This window comes from Equus asinus, chromosome 8 (genome assembly GCF_041296235.1).
Source record: "Equus asinus isolate D_3611 breed Donkey chromosome 8, EquAss-T2T_v2, whole genome shotgun sequence".
NCBI lineage: Eukaryota > Metazoa > Chordata > Mammalia > Perissodactyla > Equidae > Equus > Equus asinus.
In genome coordinates this window covers 59155834-59182077 of record NC_091797.1, presented here as the reverse complement: position 1 = coordinate 59182077, position 26244 = coordinate 59155834, and the positions used below count along the sequence as shown (strand labels likewise).

General features: G+C 38.2%; 1 protein-coding gene across 1 annotated transcript in view; it reads right to left on the bottom strand.

Annotated features, from left to right (window-relative positions):
- Positions 1 to 26244, bottom strand: part of LOC106845862 (uncharacterized) — a 310124-nt gene that overhangs the window by 259413 nt on the left and 24467 nt on the right. The window contains exons 5-6 of the mRNA XM_070516801.1: positions 23344 to 23412; positions 20248 to 20414 (exon numbers count right to left, since the gene is read on the bottom strand). Of these exons, the coding sequence (XP_070372902.1) occupies positions 20248 to 20414; positions 23344 to 23412 (236 nt within the window). The remainder of the gene's footprint in view (positions 1 to 20247; positions 20415 to 23343; positions 23413 to 26244) is intronic.

The following is a 26244-nucleotide window of genomic DNA, read 5'->3' as shown; positions in this document are numbered from 1 at the left end:
TGGACCACATTTAAACAAGTGCCGACATTGGATTTCATCTGAAAAATACTAGAGATAATAATAAGAGAGCCTTGGTGTGTCATTAAAAAAAAACAGTATGAGGGAAGTAAACCCTCAGCCAAATAACAAGGAAATCAATGGACAATCTATCTGGAAGGTTTACTATGTAGGAAACTGTGATGTGCTAGGAAATGGGAAATGGGAACAAAGACAAAATACAAAATTCTGTGTGTGTGTGCACATGCGTGTGTGTGCACAAACAAGATAATCCCTTCCCTATAGATTCTGCCACTCCACAGGGGTCCCAAGGTATAAGCCTTAACAGAGTAAAGGGGCAATGAAAAATAATCATGTAAAAAATAAATTTCTATTCTTCTAATAAACTACAAAATGACATTGTACCATCACATAGTACCACTGCTTTTTGAAACTAGTTTTGAAGAAAATGTGATGTGCCATCTTCCGAATGTCATTTCTCTTTTTGAAAGATTGGCAGCTGAGCTAACATCTGTTGGCAATCTTTTTTTTTTCTTCTTCTCCCCAAAGCCCCCCGGTACATAATTGCATATCCTAGCTGTGAGTGCTTCTGGTTGTGCTATATGGGACGCCACTTCAGCACGGCTTGACAAGCGATACCATGTCCATGCCCAGGATCCGAACCGGTGAAACCCTGGGCCACCGAAGCGGAATGCGAGAAGTCAACTACTCGGCCACAGGACCGGCCCCCTGAATGTCATTTCTAATTGGAACTGAGAAGTTGGCATTTGAAAAAAAAAATATTGCAGGGTTTATGCTCTTAACCTTCATTCATATGAAAATTGCTATGGAGTACAATATCTTTTTATAGAATGTTTTTCAAAATCAGTTGATGGAAGAGATATTTAATTGGCCAAACGTATATATGTATAGAGATATATAGATACATACATAATTATTTTCATTTTTTCTGTTAGTAATTCATTTGAACTGTTTTATAAGTAACGTACACTATGTCTTCGTATAGAAGGATTACAAAACAAGGAAGTGTCAAGGAAACGGCCCGATATTAAGCGATCTAAGTAGGAAGCTGTGGAGAGCTCTCCATTACTAAATAGAAGAAATAATTCAGATCAAAAATAAATGAAAAGCATGTCTTTTAAAGCAATGCTTTTCTGAGCATTCCATAAAGGCTCTCAGCAATTTCTCAGAAGCTACTGGTTTCTGTTGAGGTTTGTCTTTGCTCTAATGACCTCTGGCGTATAGATCACATCCCTGTTTCTGTCACCAAATCACTGAATGACCTTGGGATAGTTTCCTGCAAAGGCCTCGGTTTGGGTGTTTACAAAACAAGGGTAGTAATCCTTGACACCTTCCTACTTCACTGAGGTATATCACAGATTAATGAGTCATGAAAGCTTTGAGGGGCTCTGATCAAAGCCACTGTATAACTACAAAGAATTGTTATTATTACCAGTAGCCCCATTTTATTGTGCCACTAATGAGTATTGTGGTCAGCAACGAATTATTAGAAAAAAAATAGGAGGTGAAAATTGAGAAGGCTGTTTCTCTCCGTATTCAGATATAATCCTTGTGACCATTAATTGGTGTTATGCAGACACCTCAGTCTAACAGTTCCAGCTGGAGAGGTCATTGTGACTATACCCAATGTCCTGGGTTTAGAGGATTCAGCAGGCTGGGAATTTTCCTAGAATTTATGCAAATTCTAGGGGCTGGCCCCGTGGCCGAGTGGTTAAGTTCGCGTGCTCTGCTGCAGGCGGCCCAGTGTTTCGTCGGTTCGAATCCTGGGCGCGGACGTGGCACTGCTCGTCAGACCACGCTGAGGCAGCGTCCCACATGCCACAACTAGAAGGACCCACAACGAAATATACAACTATGTACCGGGGGGCTTTGGGGAGAAAAAGGAAAAAATAAAATCTTTAAAAAAAAAAAAAGAATTTATGCAAATTCTACATGGAACTCACATCTCAACCAGCTTGGTAGATAGGAGACAGCATGGTACATTCTCATTAAGATTATTTTCTCATATATCTCCTTTTTTTTAATTTTAATGATCCTTAAGCAATTTCACTGATAAATCTTTCTCTTTTTCTCTCTCTGTTTCACATACACACACACACACACACACACACACAAACACAAATTTTACCTCACTTTTCTTTGGGAATGAGGTAATTCAAATTTTCACTTAGAGAAGCTAAGAGTCAAATCATTGGTTTTGCTGGAAATTTTCAACCACGCAAATATAAACTTATTTTCTATTCCTCCTCAAACTATGCCCCATTGTACCATTCCTTATCCTAACATGTTAGATATTCAAAGTGAGAAATCTACATAGCCAAAATGGTACATGTTCAGCCCATGTTTGAAGCGATTTCATCCTTCCCAAATTGATAAACAGCACAGAACCATTATGGTACAAATCAGATTTCAAATGATTGAAGAAAACTTTATAAACATCAGCAATAAACTAAGCTATTTTATTTTACTTTGTCCCTCCTAAAAGTGCATGTCAAAATCTTCTTCCAGGAATATTTAGAAGCACTCCAGGTCTCTCTGATAGGCAAGAAGGAGTACAACTTCCCGGAGCCTTGGCAGCGCACCCGTCTCTGAGCAGAGTTCTTTCTCTGCCTCAGGCCTCTTTCCCATCCGAAGCTCTATCCTAAAATAAACGAGGCGCTCAGCACTAGAAGTACTTCAGCTGAAACGTTTGTGAACAAGTACATTCTTCAGTACTCAGGGTAAATGAATTTTTCATGAGCTAAGATCTATGTAGAAAAGTTTTCATGAAAATCTAGTATGTTTTAAGGAAGAGTTCTACAGGCTGAATTCTGTTTCTGCAAAATTCATATGTTTAAGCGCTTATCCCCAACAAGACTGTAGTAGGAGAGGAGGCCTTTGGGAGATAATTAGATATAGATGAAGTCATGAGGCAGGGCCCTCATGATGCGATTCGTACCCTCATAAGAAGAGATACCTGAGAGCTCTCCCTCCTCCCTCTCTCCCCTCTGTCCTCTCTCCCTCCCTCTCTCCCTCTCTCCTTCCATGTAAGGGTACAGAGAGAAGGCAGTTGTCTACAAACCAGGAAGAGGGCCCTCCCCGGAAACCAACCATGCTGGCGTCCTGATCTCAGACTTCCAGCCTCCAGAACTGTGGGAAAATAAATGTCTGTTGTTTAAGCTGCCCAGTCTGTGGTGCTTTGTTACGGCAGCTAGAGTTAAAGAGTACAAACGGCAGTACCAACAACACTGTCATGATTATACCGTGGTTCACTTTGCTCAGTCTTAACATATGACAATTCTAATTGGATTCATGACCTTATAAAGATATAAGTCAGGAAGTGAATGGTTCAGATTTTTCTGCAATTATTCATTTATCCAATATGTTATGTATCAAACGCCTATTCAATAAGTACCTAATTAGCAAATATTGAACTCCAGGCTGGGTGTTGGATAGAAAGACACACAAATAGGACAAAATTCCTAACTTCAAGGAGTGCAAAGCATGATAAAGAGATGTGCTCCTTAGAGACTACAAGGGAAGATATGAGACGAGAAGAACAAGGCATTGGACTTCCTAAAGGAAATGACAGTAGGATGTGACCAGCTAGGAATTGTGGAGAATAATTTTTTTTTTAAATGTGGTATATGTTCGGGGAATAACAGTCCTTTTCTTTAAGGTGGAAGAGGGATATAGGGTCTTAATTCAATGGTGTTAGGGTGAGGATGTTAGTCAAATTTTTTAAATGTTCTGGGTTTTCAAAAATACAGGAATGATTATTTTGTAATTTATTCTTTCTTGCACATTGTTTTCCCAGCTGAACTACAAAGAATGCCACTGAATCTTTAAGCTATTGCAGATGAGTGTCTCAACTTTGTTTTTCTTGGCTTTACCAAATACAAGATGAAATCATGTTATCATGCCCTTCATAAAATATGTTGGTCCATATTCTCTGCAGAATAATTTAAAAGATGTCAAAAGCACTTAACTGGCCTGGAATGTTACTCCCTCCAAAATGTAAAATGCCAGATGAATGATAGAAAATTTTATATTAAAATGCCATATTCTTTGAATACTGTGAACTGCCGCTAGCAGTAGAGTGTAAAGGCTAAGATTGTCTATGTTTGAACCCTGGCTCAGCAATGTTTTAGTTGAAAAGCCTTCTCTGAGTTACTTAGCTTCTTCGTGCCTCAGGCTGCTCTTCTGTAAAATGGGGATGATAATACTATCTCCTTAAGGCAGTTGTGAGATTAAATTATGCAAAGTTCTCAGAATAGTATCAGTAGATATGCAATGAATGTTATCTATTACATTATTAAAGAGTCTTTTTCTGATTTGGACGCCTTTTATTTCTTTTTCTTGCCCAATTGCTCTGGCTAGGACTTCCAGTACTATGTTGAATAGAAGTGGCGACAGTGGGCACCCTTGTCTTCTTCCTGATCTTAGAGGAAAAGCTCTCAGCTTTTCACCATTAAGTATGAGGTTAGCTGTGGGCTTGTCATAGACAGCCTTGATTATATTGAGGTACATTCCTTCTATGCCTAATTTGTTGAGACTTTTATGATAAGTGAAATAAGCCCGACAGAAGTGACAAATACTGTGTGGTATCACTTATATGTGAAATCTAAAAAAAAAAAAAACGGTTGAACTATAGAAACAGATAGTAGAATGGTGGTTGCCAAAGGTAGAACGGTGTGGGAAATAAGCAGATGTTGGTCAAAGGTATAAACTTTCAGTTATAAGTTGAATAAGTTCTGAAGATCTAATGTACAGCATGATGACTACAGTTAATAATACTATATTGTACACTTGAAATTTGCTAAAATAGTAGAGCTTAAGCATTCTCACAAGCACACAAAATACACATACCAAATCATCACACTGTACACTTTAAATACATTACAATTTTATCTGTCCACTAAATTTTTCGATAAATCTGGAAAAAACATAAAGAGGCTTTTTCTCTATTCTATGACTTAACTATTTTAAAAAGTAGTTTAGAAGATATATATGAAAGTATCAAATCATAACGCTCCACATAATGATATTAAAACTGTATTAGAGAAAATTACTACCAGAGAACACGTATATGCCAATGATATCCATGATAATTTTGCCCTACCAGTTATCTACAGTATTCACTTATTCATTCATTCATTCAAAAAGCATTCAATGAGAGTAAACTTTATATTTCCTGCAGTCCCACAGCTTGGTGTTGAAGATAAAAATATATGACCCTTTATGTAAAGGAGCTCATGGAGTAAAGCACAAGGCTCTTGACTTAGTTATTGAAGTACTATTGTAAGTGTTTAATTTAATCAAACATGGGAGCTCCTTTCTCTTGAAAACAATGTAGTATTCTCATTTCTGTCTTATTCTGCAGATATTTTCATTAGCTGATGTATAATTAAGGGCTGAGTTTCTGAAAGAAATTTGGTTACACAAGGAAAGTTATAAGGGAACAGGGATAGTTGGGAAGAGAAGAGGGTGGAATGATTAAATCACCTGTCAAACTCATGTTGCTGCTTTGTTTTAAAACTAGATGTAATAAAATCACGTTTAGGGTGGCATTCCCAATAAGGTGAAATTGAAAAGAGTTATGTAAAAAGTAGAATGCTTTGCTCTAAAACAAACAAACAAGAAACTCTTGCATCAATATCTTTGTTTCAGAAATGTTAATTTGTTTTACTAGAAGTAAGAAGATCTCTGGTCAAATGCTAATTGACAACCAGTTGAGCCAGCCTTGAACTTTGAGGAAACTCAGTTGTTGGTGGTGGTGGACTACATATAAGTAAGAGATAAAGAGGAATGGCTAGGTATGTCAGGAACTGCTTTACTATGACTTTAAATATAGGAGTTTAGAATAGGATCTCAAAGGTTAATAGAATGTGACAATCTACTGAAGATTATTCAGTAGAATAATCTTCTCCTACTTTGTCTTTTCCTCCATATGGTTCTGCAAGCACATATAAAGCTATACTCTGAATCATGACAATACACACTCTCCTTCCTTAGCCCAATACCACCCAGAAGCCGGATGGTTTCCTGTCCTGGCACATGTCCTATTAGGCTCCCGGACTTCCAAAGAGCACATGAACCATACTCCATGGCTTTCTGGCGTACCAAAGTAAATGGATCTGCCTTCAGAATTTCTGCACTTCAGATTTGTACCCAATAATAAAACCTCACACTCTCCCACAGTCTACTGATAGTGAAGTTTCAGTTCTAAGAAATTATGTTCACGGAGATTTTTGAAGAATGATCAACCGATCCAATCTCCAGATATATAATATGCCATCCTTGGACCATGCTTGAACCCAAAGATACATGCTTGGATCATCCTATTTTGCTTGATTGTAGAATTAATTTCTTTACTTATTCATAGGTTGCTGTAATGCTGTGGGCTCACACTTTTTTTAATGGGAGCCGCCACTACAGTGTGGTAACTGACAGACGGATGGTGTGGTTCCGCGACCAGGAAGTGAACCCGGGCCACCGAAGTGGTGAGAGCGCTGACCCTTAACCACTAGACTATCAGAGCTGGCTCTCACACATTTTTTAATTATATAAATTTCTTCAGTGACTCCAGATACCCAGTGAGTTCAGCTTCAACAGCTCCGACCACTGGAAAGGATGAAAGGAAAGATGGAGACTGTTTTATGTCCTAATATTAACTAAAAATATTACCAATTACAGCAAAAAAAAAAAAAAGAGGATAGCATATAAAATAAATATCAATGAAAAAAGTAACAACATCATTTTTGTTCTGAAAATAAAACTTTTCACTTAGAAGTGCTTATAAAATATGAACTGGCAGTAAGTAGATAAACAATTAATTGTGACTGCATTGGATAAAGCTTTTCAGAGCAAAGAACCATCACTAAAATGTGTTTATCCATTCTAGGTGGTGGCCTGCTTCTCCTTGGATGCCAGTCAGCTTTGGCAAGGATGCCGTCATCTGAACTTTTTTGTTTCCTGAACATTCTGGGATGTTCAAAAGGTATGCCAAGTCTCTCCTGAGGAATTAAAAGATAAGCACATAAAATAGAGGCTAAATAAGGAAAAGCTGGAGTGCCATAAATTAGATAGTAAACTTTTCTTGTATAGATTTAACCAAATGTTAAAACTGCAAAGGATTCCATGAGCTTTTTAATTTGTACAGCTCTATTTCCCCTCTGTAGAGCCACCTTTGTGTTTACAATAATATGGCATTTTCCTCCCCACCTCTGAAAATGGACTGGATGCGGTGGAGGCTCATGAGCTATAACAATGACGATGTCACAGCTGTTTCCCTTGAATGAGGAAAATCACTGTTGCTTTTTTTACTATGAAATAATGTGTGTGCTCTTGCTCTCTTTCTCTTTTAGTTTTATTCATTCTATCTTAATTTTTATTTATAGTTAATGTATTATTTAAGGAGTGATAGATGAGCTCCTATATTGGTTAACTTAAAAAATAAAACTTTCGCTCATGTAAATGTCTCCAGTGATTTTTAAAAATCCATTTTCCCTCTAAAAAGTTTTCTATACTAACCAGAGAGTAGAAATACGTTTATGGCTTACAGAAAATATACTGGTTAATTTGTTAAAGTATATTATGAAATCCGTCTTTTATTGATAGGGATTTTATGATGGATTTTACATTTTCTCTCATATTCAAGAATCAGGTTTCAGACTTGACTTTCACTCACACAGAATGCTAGATTTGATTCATGCCCATTGCCAAATGCCAGGCAGTTATAGAGAATTTAGAAAAGTGGAGTTAGCTGTCAGTACACACTGGTAAGCTTTTCGGAACGTGTCCCTGGAAGACGCCTAGTTTAGGCTAACGTGTTTATTCCACTACTACCCTAAATGCTATATTTTATTTTTTAAGTCAAGACAAAAACTTAAAATAATTTTCCCTGACTTATTATAGTCTATTACACATGAATCATTTTCTTTAAAGTTCCTTAAAGTATGGTTTCCTAATTGAATCAAATGTACAGACTGGTTATAATTAAAATTCAGAGGAAAACCTAGTTATCTGCAACTGATTAGGAACAGGTCCATCAAATAAAGTAAATTTTAGAAAATGTCCAGGAAAACACTTCCTTCTGATAGCTAAAAGATAAAATAGGATAATTTTATTTTTATTTTAATACTTACTGAAAAACAATGTATTATTTTTTTCCTGGATTTCTTTTGTGATTAAATTTGTTAAAACTATGCACTTAAATAATTACTCTTATTCATTACTGGATAATTCTCAGGCCTAAGTCATTTCATAATGTCTTTCCTACAAGATTTCCAATATCAGTGGGATATAAAAAATGAGCACGGATATTTCTAAAGTAGCTTTATATACCTAGACAACTAAATTGCCCTATGATAACAATAAACATAATGTTTCATCATTTGCATGACCCTTGAAGTATGATACTTTCAATTGACTCTAAGAGTGTATGTCCCCTACAATCCACCACTGCTCTTTTGGTCTTGTCCCTCATAATCTCATCATGCCCTGAGGTGTCCTGCTGCCTCAGTTGCCTTAGAGTGAAAATGTCGGCTGTAGCATCCTTCTGAGATGGTTACAGAACTAGCCTATTCCGTGTGGACTGATTCGTGTAGACTGATAAGTGGTCACATTAATGACCAGATTTCATGAGCTCCTACCTTTGCCAGGAGACCTCAGCCAATTGCAGTATTCTCCTCCAAGTACTTCTGAAAGTCCTCAGTGGGTAACTTAACTAAGCTTACCTAGGTGAGCATACCTAGGGTGACTTACCTAGGCTGATGCTCCCTACTGTTTCAGGTGTGATTGTGTCATTGTTGACATCACGATCACATCCTGCTAACTAAAGGTGGATTCCATGAGTGATTCCTCATCAGTTTCACATCCAGTCTGTGGGAAGTAAGTGGTGCTGGTCCAGCAGGGCTCTGTAACACCCTCCCCAACAGCTACACACACACACAAGCAAACACAATGCTTTAGCAAAGTGAGAAGGTAAACTCTTCATTCCTCTATGTTCTATTCTGTCTAGAGAGAAAAAAAGGGTCCCACAGGAGGTGTTCTTGGGGCTCCAGGGTGTCACAAGCTTTACTAAGAGAGTTCTTTCACAAAACACATAGGAGTTTTTTTCTTATTTCTTTTTTTTCTAAGATGCACATCAACTGTCAGGATCTCTGGGTCTGATGAATTTTCATGTAGTAATCTCTATACCAGACAATTGCCAGCCTGATCTCCATAGCAACCACTTAGTAAAGGAAACCATTAATCTTTTTTTTTCAATATAGATTCTTTTGTTACCCCAACATCCACCACCACAACAGGGCCCTATAATATTGAGACAAGAAGCAATCACCCCAGTCCCCATGTAAATGAATAGTTACACATAAACAGCTTAAGAGAAAGGACTCACCCAACAACACTTACCCTAGCTGGGATGTCCCCCAAATCTCCATTTAAACACTTTGACTTTTATAAGTATCAGTTCACCATCGCAACAGCAATGAAAAGTAAGAATACATAAGAGTCTCAGGGGCTGGCCCCGTGGCCGAGTGGTTAAGTTAGCGCGCTCCGCTGCAGGCGGCCCAGTGTTTCGTTGGTTCGAATCCTGGGCGCGGACATGGCACTGCTCATCAAACCACGCTGAGGCAGCGTCCCACATGCCACAACTAGAAGGACCCACAACAAAGAATATACAACTATGTACCGGGGGGCTTTGGGGAGAAAAAGGAAAAAAAAAAAAAAAGAATACATAAGAGTCTCAACAAATACATAAAATGAGTCATAAGAAAAGGAAAACATTAACTGCCAGACACTTGGACACATCTCATTAATTCTCACCACAACCGTAAGAGGTTCAAATTACTTAGTGCTATTTTGCACAGAGGTTCAAGTTCACATAAATGTCAGAACCAAGGATGAAAGCTATGAGCTCTAACACCAAATCTGAAGCCTTCTCCCCATGCACAATGCTGTTGCAAGTGTTCAGGGAACTTATTGACACAGTGAAGGTAAGAACACAAAGAACACTGGCCTCAGAAGGGGTCTTAGGATCTTTTCTCTCTGTAGCACTGCCTGCATTTAATGAGCACCTACTTTGTACTAGACTCTTTATGGATGACTCATCTCATTGTCCCAACAATGCCTCCTAACCACGCACCAAACTAGATACCACTCCCCTGATTTACAGATGAGGAAACCAAGGTCAGGGAAGTCGAGTGACTAGCCCATGATCCCACACCCATAAGTGCCAAAGCCAGGGCTGGGACAGAGTTCTGACTCCAAAGCTCAGCCTCCTTCTACCATATGAATCCGTCTGTGTGTTCTTCTGTCACCACATGATTTCTCACATAGTTATTTTTTCAGTCAGTTTAGGTCACATTTCACATAACTTAAGACATATAAGTTACGAGAGGAAATAGAGAAGATCCTACATTTTGTTGTTAGAAGAAAATATTGGTCACATTTGTAAAACACTTAAATTCTCATGAAAGTTTTTACCCTTTTCTGATACTGACACATGATAAAAATGCAGTCTTAAGTTCTATGTTATTCACCTCCTAGACACTGGGCTGCTCCTTTGAATGTTTGCCTTACTACAGCATAGCAGATGAGCATTCTGCTCCTCAGCTTACATTTTGCAGCATGAGAATACAAAAATATCAGCCACATATCTTAAAGGAATCCCTGTACCCATTCTTGAAAGCATGGAGATAATTGAAATACATACAATGGTACCACAAAGTACAAACAAGTTAATAAATGGGAATATTGAACTGTTAATATATCAGAATATACATCCAAAAAATAACGGTTTAAGAGAAAAAAGGTTATATGCAAAGACAGAACCATGCATCCTTTTTCACCTCAGTGTCCTTTGAGAGCCCTGTCTTGATAAAGATGCAAGGAATTGGAGATTTCTCAAAAAATTGCAAATAGAAATACCAAGCAACCCAGCTATCCTACTACTGGGTATTTATCCAAAGAACTTGAAATCAACAATTCAAAGAGATTTATGCACCCCAATGTTCATTGCAGCATTATTCAAAATAGCCAAGACAAGGAAGCAGCCCAAGTGCCCATCAACTGATGAATGGCTAAAGAAGATGTGGTATAGGAAACAGGTCAAGATGCTGGTGTAGGCAGACTCTGAACTCACCTCCTCCCATAGACACAACAAAGTTACAACTACTCTTGGAACAATTATCCCTGAGAGAGAAACTGAAAACTGGATAAAAAGAACCCCTACAACAGGAGACCGTGCTGACTGAGGTGGAAGAGGCAGAAATTCCTTTCTGGAGAGAAAAAAACCACCTTCGAGCTGTGGTGCTTCATGGCTGGCCAGGGGCAATCTTAAGGTATGAAGCCTTCCCTGGAGAGTGAGGAATTTGAGTAGGAGAGCTTTACCACAATAATCAGCTTTTGAACTCAGCACATGGAGACAAATCTCATATCTGACTTTTCTGGCTACTAACAATAATAAGGAATACCCTCACAAAAGCTATTGAACATAAGGGAAGGAAAGCATGCTCTTAAAGGGCCTATCCACAAATTCACCTGTTTTGGAAAGCAACATAGAATCACTAGAAAGAAAGGTGCACAGTCCTTTGGTGAAAAGAGACTCATTTGATATGCTCTGTGCACATTTCAGTGAAAGGTGAGACCTCCTCAGGCTGGGACTATGTCCCCAGGGACTGAGACATAGGTGGCAGCCATAACTGTGACCTAGCACAGGCATGCTGACACAGAGGCTGGCAGAGGCCTTTGGAGTTCTTTCCCTGGCCTGTTAGTGCAGGGGTCTGCCCCACCTACTAGAGCACAAATTTAATCCAGCTCAGTCAAGGCAGGCAGCATGCCCCAGGGACTGGCCCCATCTAACAGCAAGCCCTTGGGCAACTTGTGTGGGACCTCTGCAGCAGGGTGAGTGGGTCCACCTCTGCAGGACAGGGCATGCAGAAGGAGTGAGTGGAGTGTGTAGGGCATTGGTGGAGTGTGTGGGGCCTCAGCAGTGGGGCAACTGGGTCTGCTTCAGTGGGTCAGGATGTGTGCACCAGGCAGGACTGTGTCAACAGGCTATGTGCACCTGTGGACAGTGGGGCTTGTAAGCTGCAGCAGATTTGTGCTTCTCAAACAGCCATGTAGGGGATTGGCCCCACCTTCCAAAGCCTGAAATGATTGGGTTCTCCTGTGCCTAGGGCCAGCTCTACTCAGCTGAACTTCTGAGAGAGCTGGCAACAGCTTTGCAGGTCAGAGGCCTACAGCAATTGTAAGCCCCTGAGCCTAGCAACCAGCCATGTTGGGGGGCTACTCACTTAACAGATAAACTACAACAGGAATGTGCTATTAGATCTTGCAGCCAATTGTGCTGGGGATCCCCAAACCTGATAAAGTGACTGAGGGTCCACACTAGCCACATGCAACTGAACATTACAACCAGCCGGCTAGGGGGATAGCCTAGCCTCCCCAGGAAACTGCAGCAACAGCAACCCTGCAACAATAGAAGGGCACACATAGCCCACACAAGGGACACTCCTGGAACATTTGGAACTGGTGACAAGAGGAAAGCACACTGCTGGGCCTCACAAGGCATCTCTTATAAAGGTCACCTCTCCAAGATTGGGAGATGCAGCTGATCTACCTAATATGTAGATATAAGCACAGAGAAAGAGGCAAAATGAGGAGAGAAAGGAACACATTCCAGATAAGGGAACAGGACAAATCCTCAGAAAAAGAGCTAAATGAAACAGAGGTAAACAATCTACCTGACAAAGAGTAGAAACTAATAGTCATAAGGATGCTCACTGATCTTGGGAGAAGAATGTATGGACTCTGAGAACTTCAACAAAGAACTGAAAAATATAAAAAAGAAGCAATCAGAAATGAAGAATACAATAATAGAAATGAAAAATTCACTAGAGGGGCTCAATAGCAGAGTAGATGACACAGAAGAATAGATCAGCAAGCTAGATGAAAGACTAGAGGAAATCACCCAAGCTGAACAGATAAAAGAAAAAAGAAATAAAAAGAACAAGGACAGGGGCTGGCTGGTGGTGTAGTGGTTAAGTTCAGTGTGTTCCACTTACGTGGCCCAGGTTCACAGATTTGGATCCTGGGCACAGACCTACACCGCTCATCAAGCCATGCTGTGGTGGTGACCCACATACAAAATAGAGGAAGACTGGCACAGATGTAAGCTCAGGGCCAATCTTCCTCTTTTTGCTAGAGGAAGATTGGCAATGGATGTTGGCTCACAGCCAATCTTCCTCACTCACCTCCCCCCAAAAAAATAAAAAGAAGAAGGACAGTCTAATGGACTTCTGAGACAACATCAAGCACACTAACATCCTATTATAGGTGCCCCAGATGGAGAAGAGAGAGACAAAAGGTCAGAGAATCTATTTGAAGAAATAATAGCTGAAAACTTTCCTAACCTAAGGAAGGAAACAGACATCCAGGTACAGGAATCACAGAGAGCACCAAACAAGATAAACCCAAAGAGGCCCACACCAAGACACATTATAAGTAAAATATCAAGACTTAAAGATAAAGAGACAATCCTAAAAGCTGCGAGAGAAAGGCAACAAGTGACATACAAAGGAAACCCCATTAGGCTATCAGCTGACTTCTCATCAGAAACCTTACAGGCTAGAAGGGGGTGGCATGATATTTTTAAAGTGCTGAAAGGAAAAAACCTACAGCCAAGAATACTCTACCTGGCAAAGTTATCATTCAGAATGGAAGGAGAGATAAAGAGTTTTCCAGACAAGCAAAAACTTAGGAAGTTTATCACCTAGAAACCAGGCTTACAAGAAATGCTAAAGGGACTTATTTAAGTAGAAAAGAAAAGACCATAAATAGGAATAAGAAAATTATAAATAAATAAATAAATAAAATCACTGATAAAGGCAAATACACAGCTAAGGTAGTAGATCGACCTCCTATAAAGCTAATATGAAGGTCAAAAGACAAAAGTACCAAAACTACCTATTTCAATGATAAGCAGGTGATGGATACACATGCAGAAAAAAGAGGTAAAATACAATATCAAAAGCATAAAACGTGGGAGGAGGGGAATAAAAGAGTCGAGCTCTTAGGAAGAGGTCAAACTTAAGAGACCATCAATTTAATATACATTGCTATATATATAGGTTAATATATATGAACCTCATGTTAATCACAAACCAGAAACCTATCATAATACAAAAAAAGTTAAGAGAAAGGAACCCAAACAAAATACTAAAAAGCCATCAAACCACAAAGGAAGAGAGGAAGACAAGAAGAAAGGAACAGAGCACAACTACTAAAACACTCAGGAAAAAAAGTAACAAAATGGCAATAAGTACATTCTTATCAATAGCCACTTTAAATGTCAGTGGACTAAATGCTTCAATCGAAAGGCATAGGGTGGCTGACTGGATAAAAACACAAGATTCATATATATGCTGCATACAAGAGACACACTTCAGACCTAAAGACACTCACAAACTGAAAATGAAGGGATGGGAAAAGATTCACCACATAAATGGCAATGAAAAGAAAGCTGGGGTGGCAATACTTATATCAGGCAAAATAGATTTTGAAACAAAAACTGTAACAAGAGACAAATAAGGGCACTACATAATCATACAGGGAATAATCCAACAAGAGGATATTATACTTGTAAAGATCTATGCACCCAACATAGTAGCACCTAAATATATAAAGAAATTATTAACAGACATAGAGGACAAATAGACAACAACACAATAATAGTAGGGAAAATTAACACCCCACTTACACCAATGGATAGATCATCCAAATAGAAGATCAATAAGGAAACATTGGCCTTAAACAACATATTAGACCAGCTAGATTTAGTAGATATATACAGAACATTCCATTCCAAAAACTGTATAATACACTTTCTTTTCAAATGCACATGGAGCATTCTCCAGGATAGATCACATATTAGGCTACAAAACAAGTCTCAATAAATTTAAGAAGATCGAAATAACACCCAGCATCTTTTCTAACCACAATGATATGAAACCAGAAATGAACTACAGGAAGAGAATCAGAAGAGACAAAAATATGTGGAGATTAAACAAAATTGAACAACAAGGATATCAAAGAAGAAATAAAAAAATACCTGGAGACAAATGAAAGTGAAAATATGACATGCCAAAATTTATAGGATACAGCAAAAGCAGTTCTAACAGGGAAGTTTATAGCAATACAGGCCTCAAGAAACAAGAAAAATCTCAAATAAACAATCTAACAGTGCACCTAAAGGAACTGGAAAAAGAAGAACAAACAAAGCTCAAAATCAGTAGAAGGAAGGAAATGGTAAAAATAGGGGAGCAGAAATAAAGGGAATAGAGACTAAAAAAAGTAGAAAAAGTCAATGAAACAAAGAGCTGGTTCTCTGAAAAGATGAATGAAATTGATAAACCTTTAGCTAGACTCACCGAGAAAAAAGAGAGAAAGCTCAACTAAAATCAGAAATGAAAGAGGAGAAATTACAATCAATGCCTCAGAAATACAAAAGATTATAAGAGAATATCACAAAGAGCTATACGCCACGAAATTGGATAATCTAAAAGAAATGGATAAATTCTTAGAATCATACAATCTTCCAAAACTGAATTAAGAAGAAATAGGGAATTTGAATAGAACAATCACCAGTAAGGAGATCAAAACAGTAATCAAAAACCTCCCAAAAAATAAAAGTCTATGACCAGATGGCTTCCCTGGTGAATTCTACCAAACATTCAAAGAAGACTTAATACCTATCCTTCTCAAACTCTTCCAAAATATTGAATATGAGAGGAAGATTTCCTACTCATTCTGTTATGCCGACACTATCCTGATACCAAAACCAGACAAGGACAACATGAAAAAAGAAAATTAGCCAACATCGCTGATGAACATCAATGCAAAAATCCTCAAAAAATTACTAGCAAATTGAATACAACAATACATTAAAAGATCATACACCATGATCAAGTGGGATTTATTCCAGGGATGCAGGGATGGTTTACCATCTGCAAATCAATCAACTTGATACACTACATTAATAAAATGAAGAATAAAAATCACATGATCATCTTAATAGATACAGAGAAAGCATTTGACAAGATACATCATCCATTTATAATAAAAACTGTGAATAAAATGGGTATAGAAGGAAAGTACCTCAACACGATAAAGGCCATATATGACAAACCCACAGCTAATATCATTCTCAATGGAGAAAAACCCTCTAAGAACAGGAACTAGACAAGGATGGCCACTTTCACCATTCTTATTTAACATAGTATTGGAAGTGCTAGCCAGAGCAATTAGGCAAGAAAAAGAAATAAAAGGGTTCCAAATTGGAAAAGAAGAAGTGAAACTGTCACTATTTGTAAATGACATGATTTTATATATATAAAACCCTAAAGAATCCATCAAAAAACTGTTAGAAATAATAAATAAATACAGTAAAGTTGCAGGATATAAAATCAACATACAAAAATCAGTAGTGTTTCTATACTCTAACAATGAAGTGGTGGAAAGAGAAATTAAGAATACAATCCCATTTATAATTGCAGCAAAAAGAATAAAATACCTAGGAATAAATTTAAAGGGGATTAAGTACCTGTACACTGGAAACTATAAAACATTGTTGAAAGAAATTGAAGAAGACAAAAAGAAATGGAAAGATATTCCATGCTCTTGGATTGGGAGAATTAACATCGTTAAAATGTCCATACTTCCTAAAGCAATCTAAAGACTCAATGCAATCCCTATCAAAATCCCAATGATATTTTTCACAGAAATAGAACAAAGAATCCTAAAATTTGTATGGAACAACAAAATACCCCAAATGGCCAAAGGAATAATGAGAAAAAAGAACAAAGCTGGAGATATCACACTCCCTGATTTCAAAATATACTGCAAAGCTATGGTAATCAAAACAGCATAGTGCTGGCAGAAAAACAAACACAGAGATTAATGGGAGAGAATCAAGAGCCCAGAAATAAACCCACACATCTAAGGAAAGCTAATTTCTGCTGGGGTACCAAGAACATACAATGGAGAAAGGAAAATCTTTTCAATAAATAGTGTTGGGAAAATTGGACAGCCACAAGGAAAAGAATGAAAGTAGACCATTATCTTACACCATACACAAAAATTAACTCAAAATGGATTAAAGACTTGAATGTAAGACCAGGAACCATAAAACTTCTAGAAGAAAACATAGGCAGTCTGCTCTTTGACATCAGTCTTAGCAGCATATTTTCAAGTCCCATGTCTGACAGGGCAAGAGAAACAAAAGAAAAAACAAACAAATGGGACTACATCAAACTGAAAAGCTTCTGCAAAGGAAACCATCAACAAAATGAAAAGACAACCTGAAAATTGGGAGAAGATGTTTCCAAACTGTCTATCTGAGAAGGGGTTAATATTCAAAATGTATAAAGAACTCATACATCTCAACAACAAAAAAAACTAACAACCCAATTAAAAAATGGGCAAAAGATCTGAACAGATATTTCTCCCAAGAAGAAAAACAGATGGCCAACAGGCACATGAAAAGATGTTTAACATCACTACTTATTAGGGAAGTGCAAATCAAAACTACAATGAGGTATCACCTCACTCTCATCAGAATGGCTATAATTAACAAGACAAGCAATAACAATTGTGGGAGAGGATGTGGAGAAAAGCGAACCCTCACATACTGCTGGTGGGAGTGCAAACTGGTGCAGCCACTGTGGAAAACAGTATGGAGATCCCTCAAAAAATTAAGAATAGCACTACCATATGATCCAGATATTCTACTACTGGGTATTTATCCAAAGAACATGAAAACATGAACGTGTAAAGATATATTCACACCTATGTTCACTGCAGCATTATTTACAATAGCCAAGACTTGGAAGCAACCTAGGTGCCCATCAAGGGACGAATGGATAAAGAAGATGTGATATATATATATATATATATATATATATATATATATATATATACACGACGGAATACTACTCAGCCATAAAAAAGGATGAAATCTTGCCACTTGTGACAACATGGATAGACCTTGAAGGTATTATGCTAAGTGAAATAAGTCAGAAGGAGAGTCAAATACAATATGATCTCACTCATAAATAGAATATAAAAACAACAACAAACAAACACATAGAGACAGAGATTGGATTGGTGGTTACCAGAGGAGAAGGGGGGAGGGAGGAGGGCAAAAGGGGTGATTAGGCACTGTGTGTGGTGATGGATTGCATGATATAATCTACACAGAAATTGAGATACAATGATGTACATTTGAAATTTATATGATGATATAAACCAATGTTGCCACAATTTAAGAAAATGATGTGGTATATATATATATACACAATGGAATAATACTCAACCATAAAAAATGATGAAATCATCCCATTAGCAACAGTATGGATGGACCTTGACGGTATGATGTTAAGTGAAATAAGCCAGATGGGGAAAGACAAATACTGAGTGATTTCCCTCGTATGCGGAAGATAAATAAATACATGGACAAAGAGAACAGATTAGTGATTACTAGAGGGAAAGGGGGTTGAGGGGTGGGCAGAAGAGGTAAAGGGGCACATATGTATGGCCATGGATAAAAATTAGACTATTGGTGGTAAGCACGATGCAGTTTATACAGAAACTGCCAAATAATAATGTACACCTGAAATCACACAATGGCATAAACCATTATGACCTCAGTAAAATAACTGAAAATTAAAAAAGCAAAATAAACAAAATATCAATGAAGAGGCATAACCCAGCTCATGGGATCCCCCACCCTTGGAGCTGTATTAGTTGTCTATGGTTGCTATTAACAACAAATTACCACAAACGTAGTAGCTAAAACAACAGAAAGCTACTGTCTCACAGTTCTGGTGGCCAGAGGTCTGATGTGGGTGTTGTCAGGGCTGATTCCTTCATGAGGTCCCAGCGGAGAATCCACCCCATGCCTTCCTCTAGCTTCTGGGGCCTGCGGCAATGCTTGGTGTTCCTTTGCTTGTGGAGGTGTCACTCCAGTCTCTGTCTTCACTTGGCCTTTCCCACTGTGGGTGTCTGTGTCTCAGAGCTCTCTTGTGATGACACGAGTCATCGGATTTAGAGTTCACACCCAATTCAGGATGATTTCATTGGAGATCCTTAGCTTACTTATGCCTGCAAAGACTGTTTCCTAATAAGGTCACACTCACAGTTACCAGGGGTGAGGACTCAGCTGTATCTTTTTGGAGGACACAATTCAACCTGTTACAGGCTCCATCCAGGTGTCTGTTAGGAAAGACTGTACTTGCTAATTAGGGTCATTTACTTGAGAAAGCTCAAAATAGATGTAACCTTAATGTGCCCAGGATATTCAGATCTAAGTGGCCCAAATGAAGAAAATAAACCCTGTTATGGAATTTCTACACTCCAAATTAGAGAATACCCCCCACCCCAAACTAAGCTATTCCTCTCACTTCTGAAGCAGGAAATAATATTTCCACTTGTGATTTAATAAAAGAAATCATTGAGAACAATCTTTTTCACCTGGTGATATTTTTTTCTTCTTTAGCCTGAATCAGCCTACCTTTCACACAAAACAACACATACATACACACACCTGGACCTAGACATGTGGGATTGTTGTATTTTTATTTTCAATAAAGTGACTACATAGAAGAAATACTATTCCTCTTCTTGGTGGATCTGAGCACATAATGCTACATTGCAGATAAACGGAAACTACAGATGCAGAAAACAGAAAAGGTTTTTCTGAAGTCAACACAATCCAGGGGCTAACGACGCACCTGTGTGGTGTGGGTCACAACAGTTAAAATGTGCACGTTAAGTTCCTTAAATGGTGACTTCACATACATTAGATTATTCACATATTTATACAGTGCTTGTGTAAACAGGTCCACGTAGTTTCTTAATTTTAGCCAAGTAAGTTTCTGCTGGTTTCAGTTTTTATTACAGATACTTTATAATATGCTAGAGATTAGCACTCTAACATAAATTAAAACCAGATGAAATGAAACTAAACTGTGGAAGGGCCAGGATTGATGTTGATAGATAGCATAAGTTCTGCATGGTAACACTTATGTGAAAAATAAGGGAAAAGACTCAGGGAAGTCAAGAACCGTGTTCTAGCAGGAGGTATGTTGATCAGTAAAGTCAGTAGACAATGTGTAGGACTGACATTTCAACTTGTCATTTTAAAAAGAAAGATTATCTTCACTTCTTGAAAAATATTTTACTGCTGACCTGTTCTGATGAAGAACTTCCAGGCAGAATTACGTCTTTCTGAGCATGTCTTTCAAAGTCCTCGCTGGAAGCAGAGGCGGCTTCACCATCCTCTTTGTGGAGTTCTGGACTCCTACTGGACCTCATCGGCTCTTCAGAACCCAAGGTCTCCTGCTCCACGCTGTCATCTATTGACCCCAAGAAGATCACATGGAATTCCATCTGCTCTTTGTCACTTTAATGTTGGCTAGACACACAGTCATCTAACCACTTTTCTTCTATTGGATAAAGTTGTCATAATCTACAATTTAGCAAATCATTTTCTGTCTAATGTGCTGAGAAATCACTGAAGCCCCAAACAAGTGTTAAGATAAAAAACCAACCACAACACCCACAACCCTTGTTTGTCCTGTCATGTTTAGAAAGTGAGCAAAGTGTAGGGTGCATAAAGGCCTTTTTCCCACTTACCAAATATATCCTGAAGATACTGTGCTGCTCTGTGCGTTAATGTTACACATTGTTATTTCAACATCTTACCACGTACTTGCCGTTTACTGAAACCAGTTTGGGAGATGAATAGGTTTATGAGAAGCCAGAGCTCTGGGTTCGTTTCCCAAGTTGGGATCCCTGAGAACAGTTCCCGAGCTTTGCACACACAGAAGGACTTTATTTAGGCTGTCTTGTTTATTTGCATAGAAATGCCAGCATTTATATAAATGGTATCTGTACTTCTGTCTCTATCATCTGAAAACTGTATCATCTACAAATTGTATCTATTCATCTAGCTAGCTTTATGCTATACATATAAAGTAATCCCCCTCTTCTAGTCTTGAAAAAAATGCTAGAAGGTAAAATATGGAATTTCCCATCCTTCCGATGTTAGAATTTTAACAAGAACCTAGAAACTTTTAACCAATGGATTAAATCTTCTTTTTCAGGAGGGAAATGAGGTGAAGAGAGCACTGGGATGCAGCGTCCAGAGGCCTGCTGGCCTTCCTTGTTCACTGGTACCCAGTATTGCCTTGTGTAAGTCCTTAAACGTTGTAGGTCTCAGTTAAATCCTCGTGTATAAAATAGCTGGTGAAGTCCCTGACTATCCTGTAAATTCCATAAGACGTTTGTAAGCCCATAAGTGAGTTTAGAAGACTGATTAGGTGCCACCTGTAAATGTGTAATTTACTGTTTTCAAGGGATCCGAGCTGCAAAGACTTGTCACAATGGAAAGGACACAATAGGTCTAAAAGTGCATTACTCAATGTCTAGCACAAAAAAAGGTATTCAATATATATTTGCTGACTCAGACATTGGACTAAAAATATAGAGGCCTGATGATTTAAATATAGCTATTTGTGATGCTTAATTTTATGTGTCAGCTTGGCTACACTATGGCGCCGAGTTTTTGTTCAAACATCAGTCTACATGTTGCCATGAAGGCAAGTTTTAGATGACTAAAATTTAAATCCGTAGACTTAGAGTAAAACAGGTTACCCTTCATAATATGAGTGGGCCTCTTCCAATCAATTGAAGGCCTTAAGAGGAAAGATGGAGGTTTCTGGAAAAGAAGAATTCAGTCTCAAGATTGCAACACATGAAATCCAGCCTGAGTTCTCAGCCTGCTGACCTGCCCTGTGGATTTCGGTCTCAAGACCACAACATCAACTCTCACCCGAGTTTCCAGCCTGCTGTCCTGCAGAATTCTGACTCAAGACTGCAACATCGACTCCTGCCTGAATTTCACATCAACTCTTACCTGATTCTACTGCCAGTCTGCCCTAAGGCTTTCAGACTTGCCAGCCCCCACAATTGCATGAGCCAATTTCTTAAAATAAATCTGCCTCTCTGTTGGTTCTGTTGGATTCTGCTTCTCTAGAGAATCTTGACCAACACATCCTTTGAATTCAGGATCCTTCAAAAAGAGGGATCAAACTGGCATGAAAAATAGGTTTGCTTTGTTTATAAAGACAAAAAGAAACAAAACTTTGGCTACACAAGCTGATAGCAAAAAAGTAAAGGGAGGTGTATCTAGGCAGGAATAAAATTTTTAGTGGATGCTATTCTGTAAAAGGGGATCAAAAATGGGGCCTAAACTTCAAGCTTGTTACAAAGTTTAAATAAGTTAGTATTTACCTTATTTAGAACAGTGCTTAGAACCATGCCTAGTAAGCACTCAATGAATGTTTAGCTACTATTAATATTTTCATCATCAGCAGCAGCATCATCACCATCATTATCATCATCATTTTTATTATTCTAGGTATGTGTTTATCCCCATAACTACTCCATGTGGAGGTATAATATATCCATTTGGCAGAAATGGCAAAGAAAGGTTAAAAATCTGGCCCAAAGTTGTACAGCTAGTAAATAGTGAAGCCTAAGCATAAATTCAATAGAAATAACAACTCTAATTATTAAAAGACAACCATAATAAGCCCCTTCACTTATAAGTACTTTAAGAAATTATCTTAATAAGGTAGATAAAATGATTGAGAAGAACTAAACACACACTGAAAAAAAAACTTAATAGAATTATTCTCCATGAATTTGAATATATGTGTACACAGCAACTTACACTTGATGTTTTGGTAAAAACTCCAGTGTGGTTCTGGCATCAATTTATATGTGTTAAACTAAGAATTTAATTTTAAAGAATTATCTTTAAATTCCTAGATTAATGCATACAAGAATTTCTTACTTAAAGAGCCTAATATTCACAAGTATTAATTTCCACACTAAGAGTGAAAACAATATACTACTTGTCTTCTATCACCCCAAAGCATTTGCTTAAAAGCTAAGACATTCTCTTTAAAAAGAGTGGCGTTTGCCTTATAAATTAGTCAATCCAAATATGTCCTATGATATTGTAGCATCCTACAATAGTTAGTCTGTTAAATCATTTTTGCTAATTAGTGTTGTAAATTTTATGCAGTTATAATAAATTGGGCTATAATTACTTTTCCCCCCAACTTTAGCTATATTTAAATATTTTCAATGATCAAAAACACACCTAGGTCATCAGTGAATGGCTATATTTTAAAAAAATTAGCATTTGCAAGAAACCATCTCAATGGATTTATAACTAAGGTTAATATAAAAGATTGAAAATAATTGGCCTCTTACCTGGGGGTTCTCTTCGTGCATTCTCATCAAACAGCTTCATTAACCGATCATAGAGAATTCTATTATCAACTTGTAAGGGTGCTAAAAGAACATATTTATGATAACTTTCTCAACAGTTAATTCATAGATATGCAAATATAATTACAAAAAGACATTATTAATCATCATGGCTATTTAGTTATCTTATAGGTCATAGACACAAATTCTATTCAATATGCTGTCTTGCTCCGAAAAAAAAAAAACAGAAACCTTTTGTAAATCAATGATAATTGGAACAATGATTTTTAAATGTGTATTGCAGGGTATTCCTAATTGGATACTTCTCCAATAAAAAGGATCTCATATTCAATGGCTTATGACATCTATTACACAAGAATCATTTCAGAACAAGCCGTTATGGTTTGTCAAATCATATAATAGAATATATAAGCATTTGATCAAAATGAATGTTTTACATTAGCTACTCTCTATATATCATATTTTTTACTACTTTACATAAGAAACAACAAACCTGGGTGATTTTAGGTGGTCTTAGATTCTTTTATATATGCTATTGCAATATAATAGCAAATACAAGGGCTACTTAGTTCTTTTGTGAATTTAAAGTAACAAGGTCACGTCATTACAAAAGAAAAAAATCATAATCCTAAAAACCTAGTTCTGGAAGAGGGTTTAAAGGGTCATCTAGGTGGATCTCCTGCCACCGGATAGAACCAAACATAAATGATGCCGAGTTGGATGACCTCCCCAGTCTTAGAATTAGAAAACGCATACATACATCAAACATGTTCCCCTCCACACAGATGGCAAGTGAACTAGCTAAACTGTGGCTGTATTCTTACTGTGGCGGTTTTAATATGGCCCATGTACTCCTATTACTTAGCACTGCGCACTCCATGGGTGAGTCAACTGCAAAGATGGTGGGTAATTCTGCAACTCACATCTGAAACTCCACGAGCAAGTGTTCCAGAAGAGCCTTCCGGAATCCTCATTCACCAAGTTAGAAGATCCTAAAAATTCTAGGTCTTCCCTTTCTGTCCATACCTGAGATCTTTTGAGCATCAGCATTGGAAAAAATCCAACGTGGCCTATATTCATGGACTTGGAATGACTAAACAGGAAAGCCTCGGTTACTGGAGCCAGAAGGAATGTTTCAAAGTGAAACATAAAAAGTCTTTGAAGTTGGTAGCTTCTGCTCATTGAACCCCACAGATGACTTTCTCAAGTGTCAGTTGACGTACAAATGTTCTTTTCCTGCCAAGAGCCAGCACAGACCTCCTACCACCCCAACATTTGGGAAAAAAGGAGAGGGGCAATTCTTGGAAGACATTTTGCAGACTGTGCAGTAGGGAAGCACGTACTTCTCTTCCAGCATTGCCTGAATCTTTATAACTCCTAGTGGGAACAGCTACAAAACTTATAAAGCTGATATATGGCTCATGAAAGAATCTTATTTGGAAATTAACATCAAGCGATAGCAGATGCATGGATGGGTAATTCTCTGCAGATGTAATAAAAGCCCCAATATAAGGACTTCATAATCCTGATGGCCCAATGAAGGTGACAGACAAGAATAAATGAACATACATTTAGAGCGTCAAAACAGACAGACAAGAGGTAAATGGAATTAATAGAGACACCATCTTTAGGAGAGAGGCACCATGGCGCAGGTCTGGTATCAGCCAAACCTGCATCGAAATCCCAGCTCTGCCACTTACTAGCCCTGTAATCCTTGGGCAGCTTCTTAGAATCACTGAGCTTTAATCTTCTTGCCCCCAAAATGGGATAGTTGCAAGGATTAACAAAACAACACGCGTACAGCACCAAGCTTCATGCCTGGCACATAGTAGGCACTCAGCAAAGCGTCGCCACCCTCCTTTGTTTGTTTGTTGTTAACTACTTAGTAACTGAATGAAGTGGGTAATTTTTCAATAGTTCAAGTTCTGTCATTTTAAACGAGCACTTTTGGTTCATTATTAAGTAATGAGTTATAGACAGCTTTGGAGGCATTGTATGAGAGGAACCTGAACTAGAGAAACCTAACAGACTATGGCTGTTGAGGTTCTGGTTCCTTGGGGAGGCCGATCTGATGAGCAGCCTCCTTCAATGATGCCCCATTAGGACCCTGGAGGGTCAAACAAGTGACATAACACAGAAACAGAAGGCAAGAGAATGTCCCCTTCAAACTCAAATTCAACAATTTGGATTAACCCGGTTCCTCTCCCTTCAGATGTTTTCCTCAAAGGGAAGAGTGGAGAGAGCTGACAGGGCAAACTCAACTCCTGAGGGGAAAGAGAACAGATGGCGCCACAGACACGAGGCTGAATTCCACTTTATGCTTGCTCTGTGGTCTTGGGGAAAATACTAAATCTGTCTGTGCTTATTTCTTCATCTTCAAAATGGGAATCTCAATGGCTCCTTTGGAGGGTTTTGTGTTGGTTGGTCAGAGTTACTGTATCCAACTCAAGACACCCCTTGAGCACTCAGGAAGTAATAACAACCAGTGTTCACAGAAGGCATGCCATGTGTTGGATACTATGCTTAGCACTTTAAATAATTCATTTATACATTAACTCAACACGTATTTCTCTAGTCGATTCCTGCTCTATGCCCACTGCTGTGCTAGACTCTAAGAAGTGATCAGTGAACAAGGTAAACAAAATCTCTGGCCTCTTCTGTTCTGGAGATTATCTAATAGGGGAGAAACACATTTCACAAATAACTGCACTAAGAAATAGTTTTCTGACCATTGTGATGAGTTTGCTAAAGGCGGCATAAAGGGAAACATCACCTAGCTTAGTCAAGTGAGTTGAGAATTGACATTTATGCTGAATTTTTGAGAAGAGAGGATATTGACCACATGAGAAGGGGAAAGAAGCTGTCCTAGCACCTGAGAGGGTT